The following is an 18,902-nucleotide window of genomic DNA, read 5'->3' as shown; positions in this document are numbered from 1 at the left end:
AGCAGCCTGCAACAGACTGGGAGGACCTTTAAGGCCCTCGATCTCCCTTGCAGCAGATGGCTCTGTACATTTCTAAGGCCAGCCTCAGCACTCAGTACCGCAGAGCTGGCTCCTAATCGGGGTCTGAACCCAAAGCCTGGGATGGAAGGTGAAACCGGGCTTCCTACGGCGTCTCCAGCCCTCTGTCCTGACCATGTCCTCTTCCCCCCTGCTCTCGCTCCAGGGGAGAATGCCTGCATTGCCAAGCCCTGCAGCCTGCTTTGCCTGCCCAAGTCGAACAATGGCAGGAGCTGCAAGTGCCCCGAGGGGGTGTCCAGCACCTTGCTGCCCACAGGGGAGGTGAAGTGTGACTGTCCTCATGGCTATATCATGAAGAACAACACTTGCATAAAGGAAGGTAAAACCATGCTTAGTTCTTGCTGCTGCTTTACATTGAGAGGCAGATTCTGCTGTTGCAAGAGGTCAGCACAACCTTTCTGCTGCCCTTTGGACGGGGAGGAGTATGTCCTATCTTCTGAAAGCGCAGCGTCATGCCTAATGCCAGCTTGGTTTTGTTTTCCCTTTTGCACCAGAAAACACGTGTCTGCCAAACCAGTACAGATGCTTCAATGGGAACTGCATAAACAGCATTTGGCAGTGTGACAATGATAATGACTGTGGGGACATGAGTGATGAGAAGAACTGCCGTAAGTGTCCTGTGGTGGCGTTTGCTTGTTCAAATGTAGATGTGTGCTCTGTCAGCATTGCACCTGAGCCGATGGTCTACGCTCTGTTCATAGTCATGGAGAGCAAGAGGTGCTCTGGGGGTGTATCTCATCTCCTCTGGCAGACATCGGAAGCTGGTTGGATGAGTTGTCCTGCAAGGGCCGGTATTTCCCCCTTGACCAGCTCAGATGTAAATGTCTAAAATTTGGTGAGATTGATGCCAGCTGTCATGTGATGGCGTGTGTTTGTCTCTTGCAGTAATTGTCTTCTGAGGCCAATTGAGGGCACAGCTGATACCAAGGAAAAGAGTGTGGATAGAAAGTGACTTTCTGTCTGCATCATGCAGATGTGGGTGTCTTGTTGAGCTAATAAATTGAGTTCACACATTAAAGATGGAGGTCACCTTTTCAAGTAAAATTAGGGACCACTGATGCAGGAGGGGGAGATGTTCCACAGCTTTGCAGAGCCTGAAGCATTTGGATTAGTGCACTGTGGAAAAAGGTCCAGGTTTAAAGTTAGGAATCAGTGGAGGACCAGGTGTTTGTGGACAGATGCTGTTTATGCCCATTTTGTACTGATAAGGAGCTTATTTTCCTGCTAACATTGAGGTACTAGTCAGCAGAGTCCAAGTCTGAGTTCATTGTCTGGCTCCAGGTGAGGGAAAGCCTCTGGGGGTACCCGTTCCTCTGCATGGGTTTGCTGGGAGGCTCACCAGTCTGGCACAGGGATGCTGCCTTGGATAGGAACACTCGGGCCCAGTCTTTCCCCTCCTTTGGCTACCCTGTCTCATCCCACCACCCATGGTTTCAGGGCCCCTTTTGTGGGGAGCAGCCATCTCCACAGCCTTGGCTTTCTTGCTCCCTGGCTGGGAAGTGCTGCCTCTGGCTTGCAAGTGGACATGACAGTGGCAGGAGCTTCAGTCCTGACCCCCAGACAGACAGCTAACCCTGCCCTACTCTGCTTTATGGAGAGTGCCTCATAATGACAACAAAATACTGTAACAGTTACTCAGGCTGCATTGAGCAAAGCCTGAAGGATGCTGTCCCTCTCCCTACACCGATTACTCGGGCAGCAGAAACCATCTCCCAACCACTGCCTTAGCCTCCTTCTCCTTGTCCTCTCCCTCCCTGCTGTGTTAGCCACCACCATGTGTGATGCTGAGATGCAGTTCCGCTGCCAGGGCTCAGGGACCTGCATCCCGCTGTCCTACAAATGTGACCTGGAGGACGACTGTGGGGATAACAGCGATGAAAGTCACTGTGGTGAGTGCCCTCACTCAAACCTCCTTCCCTGTCCCTATGCAAAGGTGGAAAGCCCAGCAGTGGTTTGGGGCAGGCTACTACTCGTAGACACTGTAAAGTAAGGCAGCGCTTTGCCTGATCCCCCATTTATTCTGGCCAGCAGCTGCCTCCCATCATTTACTGGGTGCTGGGAAATGAGGGACGGGAGCAGAGAGTGAGGCTGTGTGCTGGTTCTCCCTCTTGCTGCGGTCTGGCAGGGAGACTTCTGAGCCGTTATCATCCAGCTCTCCGGCTCTGCTCCTTGGGTGCTCCTGTGGCCCAGAGCCAGGAGAGATTGGTATAGGTTTGGTAGAGATTACAAGCTGGCCTTGGGCAGCTGCCCAGCAAGTGCACGGGAAGGCATGGGTTGCTCAGAGGTGCTATATTTGTGGCCATCCACCTCCAGCTTAGCCATTTGGAGAGGCGGGGTGCTGAACTGAAGAGGCTAGTAAACAGCAGGGCGGTAGGTCTTGGTCACTCAGGGCTAGGGACAAGGCAGGAAAACATGCTTTCAAGATGAGTCCCCTTTGCAGGACTGTCTAGTCTGTCACCTCTGAGATAGCAGCCTCAATAGCCCACGTGAAGCTTTCCTTCTGCTGTCCTCTGGCTCCAACAACATCTGAAATGGGTGTGCTTGTTTGCAGAGGCTCACCAGTGTAGAAACGATGAATTCAGCTGCAGCTCAGGGATGTGCATTCGTCTCTCCTGGAAGTGTGATGGTGATAACGATTGCAGGGACTGGTCTGATGAAGCAAACTGCACTGGTAAGCACTTTGATGTGATCAATAACCATCTGTTGCAAACACTCATTACTTAGAGCCTGAAGTGCTGTATGCATTGGCCAACATCTTGTGCCTCAGTTTCCCTGCTTGTTACCTGAGCCGCCCAGCAGGGCAGCCAGGAAGGCTGCAGCTCGGCTCGGGGTGATGTAATGCTCCAAAAGCAAAGGGCTTCTTTCCTCCAGTGCCTTCAACAGGCCATAGGACCTGCTCTGAATTTGCTGACAGCTTTGTGATGCTCGCACAATGATCCAGCTTTGCTTTTTACTTGCAAGATTGCACCAACAGGCGTGCCTGGCTGTGGTGGCCACAGGGCCGTCCACCTTTTGTGTGCCAGCCGGCGGCGGCCGTGCCTTTGAAGCTGCATTGAATGGGGTAGCAGGTCTGTGGCTGCTGGGCAGCCAGAGGATGTTTCTGCACAGAAAGGGCTCCTTTGTTGCATGGAGGCAGCAAACAGGCCAGCATGCACTGATGGCGTTTCACAGCTTGAACTTTGGCCATTTTCTTGCCATTCAATAAGTTGCAGAAAATGGACATGTTCTTTACAGCTTCTCTGCAATTAATTGATCTAATGGTGAGGCAGATTTAATTTGGGAAGTGACTTCTCTTCTAGTAGCCTCACTTTGCTCCATGAGCGTGAGAATCTAACGACAGCGTTACATGTGAAAGATCCACTCTTGGGTTTGCTTACAGCTCATACTGATGCCAGAAATAGTATTGTTCCTGGTTTAGGATTCCTGTGCAGCACGACCTGCACCTGTGAGCCTCATTCTGTATTTGCAGCTGAAAGTCACAACACTCAACCATAATCAGCACCACAGTGTAAAACTGATGTTCCTTAGCAGTCTTCTGAGGTTAACACCCAGGCAGAGCCTTCTTTTTCATTAGAAAAAACCAGCAGATAACAATGTATCGGCCTTTTCCATTAAAAAAAACACCCCAAAACCAACCAGGCCAAAACCTTAAGTATTTGCATGAGAAGAGAGTTCTGAGAGCAGGCAGTGCTTCAGTTCATCAGTGAAAGACACAAGACCATACTTGTAAAGCAATACAGGGGATATTTCAGGATAAAAGCAGTGGTTTCCACGCTGTGTGGCTGAGATCAGCCTGTCGGAGCAGATGGGCTGATGGGGCCAGGGGAGCCCTGTGGGGAGCACGAGAGCCCCGGGGGATACCGACAGCGGCTTTGCTGTGGCTGCAGCCCTGGAGCTGCTGGGGCAGACAGCGATGCCGACTGCTGTCCTGGGGCTCTGGCACGAGGATCTAGGAGATCCCTTACAGGCCTCTGAGCTCCTGTCGTACTCACCCCCTGTGGCACTTGCCGTGCCTTGAGCGTACGTGCTGTACAGCGTGGCACTGGGGATCCTGGTCATTAGTATTCCAAGTACGTGGGTACATAAGAAGGTTTAATTTATATTTGTATCACTTATCTCTCATACGAGTTTCTCCGGAGAGAATTACTACAGGAAGGGAACCTACTTCAAAAAGCATATTGGGTTTGTAAATCCTAAAGTTGAAATTATCTAAGAGGATCGCAATTATTTGAGAAACATTTCATCTGACTTCACTGACTGCAATTATTGCTCTTATCTAAAATAATTACATTTCATGCTGAATACCTAATAGAATATTACTGCCACAAGATTGTAGTATTTTGAAATACCTGCAAGTGCATGGCACTCGCTAACCTAAAATTCAGTAGCATCCAATTTAATTAAGTTGAGCATTGCTTTTCTTCTCAATAATAATGAGTGCTCTTCTGCTTGAAGAGTAGTATTTGTCTCTAAAGTGACAACATAGACTAGGCTTCAACCAAGATACCCCAAAGGCAGATATTTTCGTGACAGGAGCCTAAGGAGAGCCAGGGCCCTACTCCCTTGGAAACCCAAGGAGAATTATATTTCTAGTTTGCTTTGGCAACACAGAAAAGCCTTGCCTGCCTTAATTAAAGTCTGTCTCTGAGTCTGTCCTGCCCTGCGCAGGGGACCCTGCTGCTCTGCCAGGGCTTGCTTGCTCACTGCGACATTTCTTGCCATCTCTGGCAAGGTACCACCACTGTCACCTTTGTGCACACACCCCAACGACCCAGATCAAAGGGAAAGAGGCTCCTAACTTTGGGAGAGCTCTGAGAGGGCTCGCTAGCCTCTGAAAGCCATCCCTTAGGCACAGCAGGCTTGTGAGCAAGCACAGCATGGAGGGGAAAAAGCCATGGCATGACCCAGGGAGAGTCTGGACTCCCAGCAATCTCCTGCCCACGGGGTGGTCAGCTGTGCTCAGTGCTGGGACCTGCTGCAGCGCGGTGTCCCTGTGCAGGCGGAGGGAGCAGGGGTGCATGGCAGGGCCCAACTCAACGCATGCAGGGATGTGGTGTCACCCCACGCTCAGGCGGTCCCCCTGGCTCTGGTTTCAGCAGTATATCACACCTGTGAGGCCTCCAGCTTCCAGTGCCAGAACGGCCACTGCATCCCACAGCGCTGGGCCTGCGATGGGGACACCGATTGCCAGGATGGCTCTGATGAGGACCCTGCCAACTGCGGTAATGCGTGCCACATGCGGAGTGGGATCTGCTACGGGGTGGGAGGGATTTCTACAAACTCTCTGAGGTAATGCTGCGGCAGACTCACGGGGACAACTGCCATCCCTCCAAAAGCAGGCAGACACAGGGAGAAGGCAACTGGGGCCATGCCAGGGTTTTTTGTAGCTAACTAAATGCAGCTTTAAAAAAACCCCACACAACATCCACCCAATTCTGAATTTCAGAAAAAAAGTGCAACGGCTTCCAGTGCCCGAACGGCACTTGCATCCCAACCAGCAAACACTGCGACGGCATCAACGACTGCTCCGACGCCTCGGATGAGCAGCACTGTGGTGGGTACCAGGGCTGCAGGGAGCTGGCGGGGCCCTGGCAGCGAGGGCTGACAGCCTTCATGGTCTGCCAGAGCTTGTCTCACTGGGAGAAAAGCCCTGGTGAGATAATGGGAAAGCTTTAGTTAGCATTCAGGAGCCCCCTGGGAAATCGGCTGGTCTGCAGCATCAGCAAAAGGCGCAGTAGGCAGGGCTGTGACAGACAGGGAGGATACGCTGCCACAAGCTGTATTCAGGGAGGTGCCCACACCCCTTCTGGTGTGTGTGCCAACCCGCTTGCGCCCCGGCACGCCATCAGGCAAGGGCAGCCTGTGCAGGGACAGAGCTCGAGCGATTTGTCTTGGAAACTTTCTGTAACTTCCTGAAATCCAGCCACTGCGCTCAGGTCTGTGCAGATGACAGCAGGTGGCATTCCTGCTGCCAAGGACAGCAGAGGTGCCATCTCCTCTCCTTTTGACCTCCCATTTCTCCAGAACCGCTGTGCACCCGCTACATGGATTTTGTGTGCAAGAACCGGCAGCAGTGCTTGTTCCACTCCATGGTGTGCGATGGCATCATCCAGTGTCGAGACGGATCAGATGAAGATGCCAACTATGCTGGCTGCTGTAAGTGTGATATTGTGCATCTTTGCAAAAGCGGGTTTGGCTGGGGAATGAAACCAGAGGCATGGAGAGGAGAGTGCATTCCCCAGGGTACCAGAACACTGCCAGATCTCCTAAGAGGTGGCTCTGGACTGTAGTGTTCTGCTTATAAATCCATGATTGCCTCTGAGTGTGCTCCTTCCTTCCTCCTCAACAATGAGCTTCCGTCAAGCCCTTGGTCTTGACACTTAAACCTTTGATGTCTCTCCATGCCGCCCTGCAGCCCAGGACCCTGAGTTCCACCGGACCTGCGACCAGTTCAGCTTCCAGTGCCAGAATGGCGTGTGCATCAGCCTGGTGTGGAAGTGTGATGGGATGGATGACTGTGGTGATTACTCTGACGAAGCAAACTGTGGTGAGCAGTACCTCAGGGTCTCTTGTTACCATAGCTCCAGCCTCCTTTGAATTTCAGGAGCATAGCCTACTGGCTTGTTCATGTTTTATGTAGGCATTCACGTATGTACATACACATGCATGTGCGTAGCATTCCACTTGCTCATCGCAATGTCTTGCATGGAGATCAGTATCGTTTTCCTCATCTTGCATGCAGGTAAAGTGAAGCACACTGAAAATCGGATACGGCTGGCAGATCTTGTGGTTGGCTAAATCATGTGTGACCGGATTTACTCCACAGATTCCCAGCCCAAAGCAGACAGGCAGTTTTCAGCCAAACTCAATATTTACCACTGCTCCCTGGGTAGCTGTAGGAGTGGTACCCAGGCAATGAAGCAGCTGCGTCTTCATTTCAGACTTGCAGGGTTTGCTTCTCCATTTCTGCCATGCTTTGTCTGAATTTTGCCGTCAGCTCTGGTTCTGAGATCGTAGGTGGTGTCTGGCCATGAAGCACTCAGCACGTAGACATAATAGCGGTGGCAACAGGCTAGCGAGGGCTGTGAGAAGTGGGGATGCTGAAGATGAAGAAAAAGGACCCTGCCTGTGCTGCTCAGGGAAATAGGGTGATGCTTGATGCTATCTGGGCCAGCTGTAGCCTGGCCTGAGGTGCTTCTACATCTCAGCAGTGCTGAAGGCTGGTGAGATAACTGTAGGGCTGATGGGACTCTCCTCTCATTGTCAGAAAACCCAACAGAGGCCCCGAACTGCTCCCGGTACTACCAGTTCCAGTGCGGGAATGGGCACTGCATCCCCAACCGGTGGAAGTGTGACGAGGAGAATGACTGCGGGGACTGGTCTGATGAGAAGGACTGTGAAGGTCAGGGCACACAGAGCTCTGCTCTGCTCGCGGGAGCCCTGGCCCAGGCTGGGCTGTGGCACACTGAAAGACCACTCTCAGCATCAGCTGCCTTCCCACAGCGCTGCTTGGGGCAGCCTGTGGCAGCCCCCATGGCTCTGAAAAATGAATGGGCTGAGTGTGCACTCATATATCTTCTTACTCTGTGTTTTTGGCAATCCTGATTAGGAGCTGTGCAGATACAATACAGATGAAAACATTGGGCTCGTAATACTATGCCTGCTCCCCACTTCCCTCCATTACTAGTGGCTCTCAATCTGCTGGGAATGGGCCCGGCTTACAGCCTGTGCGCAGGAGCAAGGATCTCAGATCAGCTCTCCCTGCTGCATTTTTAGGTTCTCCAGTTCATCCCATTACTACATCGATCTCACCGACGTGTTTACCAAATCACTTCCGTTGCAACAGCGGCACCTGCATCATGAACAGCTGGGTCTGTGACGGCTACAAGGACTGCACCGATGGCTCTGACGAGGAAGCCTGCCCAACTTCACGTAAGCTTTTCTCTTCGTCACCCTTTTCCTGTAGGGTCACATCTGCAAGGACTGTGGGCCTTTCAAGTCTCAGAGCCTTCCCACATCACAGGGTTAAATTACACCGTGGTGTAAAAGCCCACCCACCTTCTCCTCTCTCCCTGGGGTCAGACCTCCTGCTACCATCTGGGACACTGCTCCAGCTCCACATGCACTGAAGTACTGCTGCAGCAGGCCCCTGCCCCTGCTCACTGTCATGTCTTAGACTGTGTAGGGGCACGGAGAGCAGGGCTGCAGGCTGGGTTTGCAGCTCACACCTGCACCGAAGGTAAAAGAGGGCTCCTCGCTGCAGTCCTTGCTAAGGCTTGCCGAGCTCTGAGGTGCTGCAGGACATCCCCCGCCGGGCGGGCAGTTGCTTTTCCCAGCCCTCTGCGGTCAGGAGAGAGGATGGCTTAGGTGTCTTTCCAGCAGAACCTGCTAGATGGGAAGAGATTGCCATCTAGTGGAATCGGGACCTGGGGACAGGTTTTGGTCCCTCCTGGTGGCAGCAGCCGCCTGGCTGTGCCTTGGGGTCGTTTCCTCACTCGCTGGCGTGTGCAGGGCCCAACGTGACGGCCACCCCCCCGGGGCTCCCAGGACGCTGCAGCCGGTTCGAGTTCGAGTGCCAGCAGCTGCACAAGTGCATCCCCAACTGGAAGCGGTGCGACGGTGTGCGGGACTGCCAGGATGGCACGGACGAGAGGAACTGCCGTGAGTGCCGCGAGGGGAGAGTGTCTCGCCTGGCTCTTTCCCTTGGGAAGTTCTTTGTGAGATGGGGGAGCCACTGAGGAGTTTTATCGCTGGTGAAATCCTTGCAGTAAATGCAGTGTTACAGTAAAAATAGGAATAAAGAGCCCAAACAACCAGTGCCATCCCTATTAGAAGTCCAGTTGTTTTCTGTGGGATAAGCTCCAGGTTCTTCTGATGCCACCATGTCAGAAGATGCAGCCAGAACAAGACAGCCCTATGACTGACACGCTCTGCCTGAGCTCCCTCCCCGACATGCAGCCACCCCAGCATCATGCCTGCTTTTGAAGCAGCACTGGCACTGCAGGCAACTCAGTGCTGGTCAGAGAGTGTTCCTGCGCTGAGTCCTGAAACCATTCTGCCTCTTTCAGCTACTCACAGCACCCTGTCGTGCCCTAATGGTTACAAATGCGAGGACGGAGAGGCCTGCATTATGGTGATGGAGCGGTGTGATGGATATCTGGACTGCTCAGACAGCAGCGATGAGAGGAACTGCACTGGTAAGCAGCAGCCCTCTCCCATTTCTCATGCCCTGCTCTGTGTTAGCACGCAAAGGTGCTCTCCTGGTTACGTGACCTTTCGTTCACAACATCCTAGACGTACCTGCCTGTGTTCAGTTGTCCAGGCTTCCTCCTCACCCATTTATAACCTGCTGGGACAAACTTCCCAACCATCTTCTACACTGACAATTTGTCTTCCAGCAGCCTCAGACATAGAAAAATAACTTTAGAATGGGTAGGAGCAAAGCTCTCTATTTTATGTGACACACAGGTGAAGCAATAGTCTCCAGCTCTGTCTTCTTTTGCAAGGTGACCCTGGGAGCCATGGCACGTGCCCTGCTGCCTTCGCTAGTCCTCCCACGCTGGCCTTTGATGGCCCTGTGGAGGCAGGCGGGATGCACACAGCAGCGCGCCCTGGGCAGATGACAGCGATCAATTGCTGTCTGGCCAGCCATGAGATTCAGCTGCTTTCCTACTGAGCTGCTTGGGGGTTTGAGCATGAATCAGGTTCTAGTTCTTTAATTAAATATTGATTGGGAGAGGCTAGCAGGTTCCGGGGAGGGGGAAGGAGCTGCCGAGATTCATGGCTTGGCTGCTACGCCAAGGGGAAACCATCTCTTTTCCTTCAGACAGCTTGTCTTGCTGTGCTTGTCCATGGACCCACGTGCCTGCTGGGTTTCATTTCCAGTTGGTTAGGGGAAGTGAAGCAGCAGCAGTTTGGCTCGGCTCTGCTTGGTTTCTGAAGAGCACTGGGAATGAAGCTGAGCACCCGAGCGGGGCCAGCTCACAGTGTTTGGATGTGGGCTCCGACACACATCCCCAGAGGGAGAGAGCAGGGAATGGCCTAGCAGGAGCAGGGCGTGGATTTGGGCCGTGTCAGATAAGCACCTCCAGTCCCCACCGCTGCCAGCGCTGGATTTCACAGTGCTGCTGTCCCCTAAATGCCTCTCACAAGGTCAGGTAGCGATTCAGCCACAGAGCTTGCGTCAAGGCAATCCCCAGACTACTGCCTTAATTACCAGCCTTCACCTGGGTCCTTCTGCTGAATGTGAGATGTGATAAGGAAAAACACACAAAGAAAGGGTCTGGGTGGCCTGCAGTGACAGCACAGATTCATCACATGGGTAGAACAGTGGCTTAGCTTGCACTGATCAGTTTGCACTGGTACGCTTCCAAAGTGATGTTCAGTATTTCATCAACAGCCACACTTTATCTTTCCATAGGGGAAAGGGGATGCTTGTATGATGCAGCATAAAGACAACCAAGACATTTTGGGGAGAACTAAGAGCACCAGGGGTATGTTCCTGCTCCGAACTGCCTTCTGGCAAGCCTGCTCTTCTCCACTGATAACACCCACCTAAATTATGCATCTAATTTGAATGGTGCAGATACTCCCTTCAGTTGTTCTACTGTTTCTGCTTCTGCATGTTGTTTGTGCTCCAAGCATAACTCCTGTTTCTATTCTGGGCAAAGAGCTCATTTCACTCTGACAGACTTAACTTTTCCTGTTGTCTGCTTAGATGACACGATTGTGTACAAAGTCCAGAACCTCCAGTGGACAGCTGATTTCTCCGGCGATGTAACTTTGACGTGGGCTCGGCCAAAAAGAATGTCCTCGACCTCCTGCGTCTACAACATCTACTACAGGTACACCACCCATTACACCCATGACCCGTTACTATTACAGGAGAAGCATGAGGTATCAGTTTGCCCCTGTTTACAGCAAAGTACTGTACAGAATCAGGCCTGAAAGACTGAGAGCTGCACAATCTAGTTCTGCTTGGAAAATCTTCTAATACTTGGTTGCAAAGGAGACCCAAAATAGCTGTAACTAGGGGACCTTTGCGAAGAGCTGTATTTGTTTCCTCCCTGATTGTTTGCTCAGACAGTAACATAGCTATGTTCGGGGGTGCGGGTGTGGCGTTCCACTTGGGTCTTGTGGGACCACTAAGAAACCTTAGAGGGTGGTGCTTTTAAGTCACTAAGCTATGTTTAGCTCAGGCTTTCAAAGAGCATCTTTCCAAGCCGGTGGTGTGTTTTTTACTGAAAAGAAAACTAAGCAGCAAGCTCTTAACGTACAGAAAGATGGTTTCACCCTTTGGGCCAAGCTGTATCCCCTGTGGTACTGAACACCATCCTGACTGGAGGGGTGTTACTATCTTGTGCAGGATGGTCGGTGAAAGCATTTGGAAGATTTTGGAAACCCACAGCAACAAAACCAACAGTGTTTTGAAAGTCCTAAAGCCTGACTGTACCTATCAGGTGAAAATCCAAGTGCAGTGTCTCAGCCGAGTCTACAACACCAATGACTTCATCACTCTGCGGGCACCTGAAGGATGTAAGCAGACCTGCATGGCTCATACCAGTGACCTGATGCGTGCCGCTTGGGCTTAGAAAGGAGATACCGTGGAGGTATCCCTGTTAGGAACAAAAGGAGCCTTTCCACAGGCCTGGGAATTGTACTGGACTGGGAAAAACGGCTGCAGGTTCCCTGCCTAGAGTGGGTGCTGCACTGAGTCACCAACCTGCTCTCTTTCGTCCCCGTGACTTAGGGGTTTAGTACCACTGGGAAGCCCATCTCAATTCACAGTGCAGTGCTGAGCCTGTGGGGCTGTTTGGTACCACACACAGGGAGCGAGATCTGTCCAGCTGCGGAGTGGAGGGCAGGCGAGGAAAGGGATGCAGGATAAAACAAAGAGCTTAACAAAATCCTGGCTCCACCACAGTTACAAAAAAGGCATCATTGCTCCAGAGGGACATGAAAGGGACTTGGACCACCACTGCAGGAATAAAACATCTTCCATGAGCCGGGATTGCTTGGCCATCCCTGCTTTGTCCCGGCCTTTCAGGGGGTCCCTGCTTTTCCCCATGTGATCTGGACACACAGCTGCGACTGTCACTAACACCTCTGTTTCTCTCCCTAGTACCAGATGCTCCCTTTAACCTTCAGCTGTCCCTGAAAAAAGAAGCTGAGGGTGTGGTGACAGGCTGCTGGAGTCCCCCCGTGAACGCCCATGGCCTCATACGGGAATTCATCGTGAGTCCTGCTGCCCAGCGGGGCTGGTCGGCGGTGGGATGGGGAAGGCTGCTGGGGGCTCACAGCAGCGCGGGCTGGCCTGGTGGAGCACAGCTATCTCTGCAGTGGCAGGTGGGCCAGGAACAGGACATTTTGTAGAGGAAATCTGCTGAGGGCATTGGGCATGTTGGGAGAAGAAGTGCTGCAGGGCTGTAGGTAGCGACACAGTTCTCAGGTTCACAGTTTCATTTCTGGCTCCCTTTCTAAGCTTTTGTAGTTCTTTCTCCTGACATTTTGACACAGAGGGACCTGTCACCCTGTAGTGTTGTTGACTGTGGAGCCTTATCCCTTGTTTTGGTGCTTCTAGGTGGAATACAGCAGGAGTGGATCCAAGGAGTGGTCATCCCTTAGAACCACCAAGAACTACACTGAGATCAAGAACTTACAGGTCAACACGTTATACACAGTTAGAGTGAGTATTTTCAAAGCTTTACCTCTGCATGCTCTCATTACTTTTCACTAAATGGTCTAAGTCCTTCACAGTCAAGTACTTGTTTAAAGTATGTTGTTAAAATCCTGCTCCTTTAATGGCAGGGGGCTTGGCATTTGCGCTGTGAATGTATATAGTTTCAGGGCCTGAATTAAGGCCCTTGATTTGCTCCTTCTCCCAGAAGACGAGGCTGTATTATGAAATCTGCACTACTAATTGCCCATTCCAATGTCACTGCAATCGTACTGGATCTGGGCCAAAGATAAATTTGGTCCTTACTGTATCACTGGGAAAAGGAGCAGATCTGCCTGTGGGGAATGTATGCACATGGGAGAAGCTGGGTAACGACAGACAAAAGTAATAAGAATAAGAGATGCCAGTCTGCACAGTGAGCCCTGAGAAATATATACTCTGCCACATCGTCCATCCGCCCTGTGCTGAGCGAGCATGGGTTCTTGGGGGAGGTCACTGGGATAAATGCCCCTCACCGTGCCCCATGAATCAGTGTTATTCTCACAGCTGGTTGGAGCAAGTCTTTCCTTCCATGATATTCCTTCCCATACTAATCCGTTCCCAAATAAATCTTTGGAACTAGATTCAGCACTCACATGGACTTCACCGGCATGGTTCTTGCCTACACTATGGCAAATAAGAGTCCAGAGCTCCTTATCTTGGTGGACTTTTCATAAAGATCTCATGAGAGAGTGGTTATCTGCAAAGAGGGTGCACCTCCCTCCCCTTAGATTCCTTTAATTGACTTAAAGTAGTCTGCTTTATCTCTGTAATAAGCATTTTATTGCCAAGTAATTAAGCTATTGCTTGCTTCAAAGTCCTTTTCCCATGAGCTCCACCACATCCATAACCTTGCTCTGACCTCATTCTCTGTTTGCATTATACAATTTTGGTGGCGTACATTTATTCTTATTAACTAACCTTCTTCTTTGAAAAGGTTGCTGCTGTAACTAGTCGAGGAGTGGGAAATTGGAGTGATTCCAAATCCATAACCACCATAAAAGGCAAAGGTAAGTGTTGTTGTTTCAGTCAACTCAGACAACATAACAAAAAGGCAGAATATAAGCCTGAAGTGTTAGCAGCAGCATGCATAGCCATCTCCTCACCCTTTATTCTTCCCTGTTGAGTGTTTTGCACTATTTAACAAGTTTGCTGTACCATTTCCCTTAACTTGAGCTGCCTCAAAGTTCAGTGGCAAGTCTGAACGGGTTGCTGCGTCTTCCTCTGAACTCTGTGGCACGTAGGGTGGATGTATGGCTCTGGAAGTGGACGAGAAGCCTGTCCAGAAGGTGCCCCTCTCTCCTAGACTGCAGATGGGTTCCCTCTGACTTGTGTAGGCTAGATCCTACCTTCAGGCAGGCAAGACGCATTACCACTAACTCCTTCACTGTTGCTGGCTGAAAGGATGGTTGCTCATTCTTCCCCCTCTTAGCTTATGCTTATGATGGTTTCTGCATCTCATGTAGTTTAGACCACCTAAAGATGGCTAAGGCTCCTAGGAACTATCACAGCCTTACAGTCTGACAGTAGATAAATTCAAACACGGCAGTAAATCATTTCCCTCCAAACTGTTTTTTTAGAAAAGCCTTTTGAACTTACTTGTTTTCATGCCAAGTTTTTCTTCCAAAGCTATATTCTGATGTCAGAATTGTCTGCTAATTTGTTAGATAAAAGTGCATGCTCGCTATGTTGACAAAGGAAGGAAGGAAAACACCATGCTACTAAAATTGCAGGATTCAGATAAAATGAAGTACATGAGTACCTGATGGTTAGAACAACAGAGATAGAAGAAACTATAATAGCTTTCACTTCAGGTTTTGCATGAGTGTTTGGCAGCTGTCCCCATCGATAGTTCCTGACCTCCCTCACCAGTTCCTCGGAAGGCCAGAAGCCATTAATTGGGATATGAGCTTGTCCCACTGAGTTCAGAAGGACAATACCTGTGCCCAGACCCCTGTGCTCCCAGCCTGTGCTGAGCAAGGCACAGGTAAAGCAGCTTTTAAGTGATTGACTGAAAAAAATGGTGGAGGTACAGCAGGGCTTTCTCTGAGGCACACGGGAGACAGGCAAGGTTGGGGCTGGAAAGATGGGCAAATTCCTGGTCTGAGAGCTGGTTGTCACAACAGAAGCTTGTATTTTACCTGTCCCCTCTCAATAAGAATTTGTATTTCTTTGTGCTGTGGTAACAGCTCTTTCTCTCTCTCCTTCCAGTCATTCCTCCACCTGTCATACGCATTGAGAGCTATGGCGAGGACTCCATAAGTTTCAGCCTAAAAATGACTACTAATATCAAGGTAACATTTTTACCATTACTTTGAACCTAAAATAAAGAAAAGAAGCCTTTCATTGGGTAAATGGTAGATACTGGATGGGATAAGCTGTTGCCTATTTAATTTATTGCAATAATTTTTAAAAACTCCTTATTTCATGCCAAATAATTTCTTACTTTTCATAAACAACTCCAGCTCTCTTAATTAGGATGGAAAATACCACACAAAGGCTTTCAGCAGTGAGTCTTTCACTGCATGCAAAACCAGCTGAACTGATAGTTTGTATTGTGTGCCCTTGCTGTTTGACAGGTCAGCGGTTACGTTGTGAACATCTACTGGACATTTGATACACACAGGCAGGAAAAAAGGACTCTGATCATAGAAGGAGAAAAGTCCATCCAAAAAGGTAAATTCTGTGCAAAGTGTAAAATTCTGCTTTAGTCAACATTGAATGGAAGGCTTTGGTGAAGGCGATAGGATTTTTTTTTCTTTTTTCCTTTTTTGCAACTAGTAGTTTCTGTTTAGGAAAGAGTAAATCTGGAGAGGACAAACCAGCAAACCCTTGGCCTCTGTTTTTAGGGCTTGGAGATTTCAAGCAGATTTATCCCCTAGAGCTGCACTGGCTTTTTCTCATCACAGGGGATTTTGTTTGTGGTTCCTTATCTACTCCACAAAATGTCAACAATTTCTTGAGTTCTTGTGTATGGTACCTGTCCATATTATATTTCTGGTTTGGAAAAATCTCTGGTGTGCTCAGTCTAGATATGGGAAAGCATCCAGACACAGAAAAGCACAGGCTAGGTTGGATACCAGAGTCCCAGGTGCTTCTGTATAAAGGAGACTACTCAAAATTAATGAAGACACAAACCAAGAGAGGCAGGCTTCTGTCTAAGACTGTTTGATGACGATGGCCGTTCCCTAGTGCTCTCTCCCTGCCGCCGTTGCAGTGCTTTGCCTCACCTAATAGTACATGTTTCTCTTCTTGCTTAGTGGCAAATTTGACAGCACACACACCCTATGAAATCTCTGCTTGGGCGAAGACGGAGCTGGGTGACAGCCCTCTGTCTTTTGTACATGTTGTGACCAGTGGGACAAGACCTGCATCGCCAAGTCTCAAAGCCAAGGCCGTCAACCAGACTGCAGTGGAATGCAGCTGGACTGGACCGAGGAATGTCGTAAGGCACCGACTCTCCTTCCTCGCCAGCCAGGATGGGGTCTAGCTCAGAGCCTTAAAACACAAGCAAAATCTTAAATCAGGATTATTTGTTGGGATTGAATTCCCAGGGCCTGAAAATTTTATGCTTACAAGAACAGGGCAGGCACCTGCTGCCCCTTAACCAGAAGCAAAGCAAGCCGCCTTCTCTATTTGTTCAGCTGCTGATTCAGTGAAGTGGCTGTAATACAGATAGCATGATGCAGTGGTCTTTCAATTGACGGCTGTGTTATCAGAGCTGAGCCCAGGATTTTAGGGTGGGGAGTGCAGAGGCAAGTGGGCAGAGTGAACCTGACCTTGGGCAAGAGGAAGTGCCCAGGAGAAAGAGGGTCTTTGATTCGTGTCCCTAAAAAATGACAGCCAGTGAAAGTTTGGATGGATGCTCTGGGCTGTGCCAGACTCTGTACCGACCCTGTTGTGCTCTTCCCCTGCAGGTCTATGGCATCTTCTATGCCACGTCCTTCCTAGAGCTGTACAGGAGCCCATACAACACCACCACAACCTCCCACAACATCACCGTGCTCGTGCAGCGGGACGAGCAGTACCTGTTCCTGGTAGGCTGCTTTTCTGTTCCCATTCCTACCTGCTTGCTACCGAAATGTGAAGGCACCGTCTTAACTGCTGTGTTATCCCTTCAAGGTCCGTGTGATGTCTCCCTACCAAGGGCCACCATCCGACTACGTTGTGGTGAAGATGATCCCTGACAACCGGCTCCCCCCTCGGCACCTCCACTCAGTACACACCGGGAAAACGTTCGCCGTTATTAAGTGGGAATCGCCCTACGACTCACCTGACCAGGACATGGTAACACCTCACATCACTTTCTCCTCTCCCTTTGCACACAAAACATTGGCTCACAGATAGATCCCTGCCCTGCTGCTCATGGAGAACTGAGCCTGAGATCAGGTCTAGCCTCCATCTAAATAGTCATCGCCAAGATGCTGACGCCTTGGAGACCTGCATGCCCTCTCTTTCTGTTACTGGCCATTAGCTCAGGCCTGTAATGTACATGCTGCATTTAAAAGGAGTCGGGTCTGGGATATCTGCTGCTGAATCTGAAAGCAAACTTGAGCATGTGCTAAAACACCTTTCTGGCTTCAGCTCTGCCCTGGAGTCTGGGCTGGCCGGTGCCGGAACACAGCCCCCAGGTCAGCAGGACAGGTGTCGGGCCAGCCAGGCTGCGGGCGCCGCTTCCCCCTCCAGCTGCGCCGGCACAGCCCCAACAAAGCCCGGTTCTGTTTTCTGGCATGCTGGCATACAGTCAGGTCTCGCTCCATTGAAGGCGAGTCATTTTCTCAGCAAGCTTTCCACTCCTATTCTGGTCCAGAGACTTTAACAGCAAAGGTTTAAAGGTATAAGTCTTCCTGGAAAACTGGAAAGTTTGAGAGGGCAAGAGTTTGCACTGCATCCTTGTGATTCATTAAGGAATACAACCTGAGATTTTCCTCCTGCCCTCACCTGTTCCAGTAACTGCATTTTCTATATCTGTAAACACTGATCTCTGACAGGGATCCAACAAGTCCAGCAAGAGGCTTGAAATCTTACTTCCCAGGCTTTCTGTCGAGCACAGGCATGGCTTAATGCAAATTTAGCCCCCCCTCGTCAAATAGCCTACCATTGTATGAGATTGCTAGCAAGTCTGCAGGAAAATAAGATCTTTCACTGTGTGTGCCTTTCCTCCCTCTCCAGTTATATGCTGTCGCGGTTAAAGATTTGGTAAGAAAAACAGATAAAATCTACAAAGTGAAAACTCGCAACAGCACGGTGGAGTACACCATTAAGAAACTTGAACCGGGAGGCAAATACCATGTGATCGTTCAACTGGGAAACATGAGCAAAGAATCCAGCATGAAGATCAACACAGGTAAAGGAAAGAGTACCACTGGGTGGGTGCCAGGGCGAGTCCCTGCAGCACTGTCCACTAGCAGGAATCCAGTGCCTGTCGCACACACCATCCGTCCCACCCCTGCGCTAGGTGGAGGCTGCAGCAGTGTTTCTGCATCGCTTAGTCCTCTCCCACAGCCAAAGCCCAATTCTAAGAGGCCTCCCTGCAGCTCCCAGCGGAGGCAGTTAAACCCCTGAGCGGCAGCAGCAGAGAAGAAGCCCCTCAAACGATAGCTGCGGAGTTTTTCTCCTGCCTAGATGGAGATGGAAAGGCACCTGGCTGGCTGCGCAGACACCATGAAGCACCATTACAGTCCTACCATAAAAACCCACTGAAAAACTCCTACCAGATTACGTGCCGCAGTATCCTCTCCTGCAGTACAGCCCTTTTCTAAGCAGAGTATTGTGCTGATGCCTAAAAACCCACTACGTTGCAGAAGTGACCCCACTGCTGTTTTTCAGCCAAAGGAAGTGTCACCAATGTTAAACCTAACCTGCCTGCCATTTTTTCTCATTTGCAGTTCCACTGTCTGCACCAGACGCCTTAAAAATTATAACAGAAAATGACCATATTCTGCTTTTTTGGAAGAGCCTGGCATTAAAGGAGAGCAATTTCAATGAAAGCCGGGTAAGTTGTGTTGGCTCTCCTTCCTACAGGCAGTGTTTCAGAAAAACCTAGAGCAGAGTCACTGCAGGGCTCCTTTCACAGACTCCTTATAATACACTCTGCTCCTCTAAGTGT

General features: G+C 50.3%; 1 protein-coding gene across 3 annotated transcripts in view; it reads left to right on the top strand.

The window, feature by feature from the left end:
- The window catches only part of SORL1 (sortilin related receptor 1), a 53,397-nt gene that overhangs the window by 28,369 nt on the left and 6,126 nt on the right, over window positions 1-18,902 (top strand). For 2 of the 3 annotated variants that reach the window (XM_055728511.1, XM_055728509.1), the window contains exons 22-45: window positions 224-397; window positions 573-686; window positions 1,845-1,967; window positions 2,630-2,749; window positions 5,175-5,300; window positions 5,525-5,632; window positions 6,103-6,234; window positions 6,494-6,625; window positions 7,346-7,480; window positions 7,855-8,010; window positions 8,590-8,739; window positions 9,147-9,275; window positions 10,796-10,922; window positions 11,444-11,613; window positions 12,200-12,312; window positions 12,659-12,763; window positions 13,731-13,803; window positions 15,005-15,087; window positions 15,373-15,469; window positions 16,054-16,238; window positions 16,711-16,830; window positions 16,916-17,080; window positions 17,966-18,140; window positions 18,682-18,788. In XM_055728511.1, the coding sequence (XP_055584486.1) occupies window positions 224-397; window positions 573-686; window positions 1,845-1,967; window positions 2,630-2,749; window positions 5,175-5,300; window positions 5,525-5,632; window positions 6,103-6,234; window positions 6,494-6,625; window positions 7,346-7,480; window positions 7,855-8,010; window positions 8,590-8,739; window positions 9,147-9,275; window positions 10,796-10,922; window positions 11,444-11,613; window positions 12,200-12,312; window positions 12,659-12,763; window positions 13,731-13,803; window positions 15,005-15,087; window positions 15,373-15,469; window positions 16,054-16,238; window positions 16,711-16,830; window positions 16,916-17,080; window positions 17,966-18,140; window positions 18,682-18,788 (3,119 nt within the window). The remainder of the gene's footprint in view (window positions 1-223; window positions 398-572; window positions 687-1,844; window positions 1,968-2,629; window positions 2,750-5,174; window positions 5,301-5,524; window positions 5,633-6,102; window positions 6,235-6,493; window positions 6,626-7,345; window positions 7,481-7,854; window positions 8,011-8,589; window positions 8,740-9,146; window positions 9,276-10,795; window positions 10,923-11,443; window positions 11,614-12,199; window positions 12,313-12,658; window positions 12,764-13,730; window positions 13,804-15,004; window positions 15,088-15,372; window positions 15,470-16,053; window positions 16,239-16,710; window positions 16,831-16,915; window positions 17,081-17,965; window positions 18,141-18,681; window positions 18,789-18,902) is intronic. The other variant, XM_055728510.1, reaches the window with a different exon arrangement.

Source organism: Falco cherrug, chromosome 17, assembly GCF_023634085.1.
Source record: "Falco cherrug isolate bFalChe1 chromosome 17, bFalChe1.pri, whole genome shotgun sequence".
In the NCBI taxonomy this organism is placed as follows: Eukaryota; Metazoa; Chordata; class Aves; order Falconiformes; family Falconidae; genus Falco; species Falco cherrug.
Note: the sequence above shows the minus strand (reverse complement) of the source record. Positions and strands in the feature narration are given on the sequence as shown.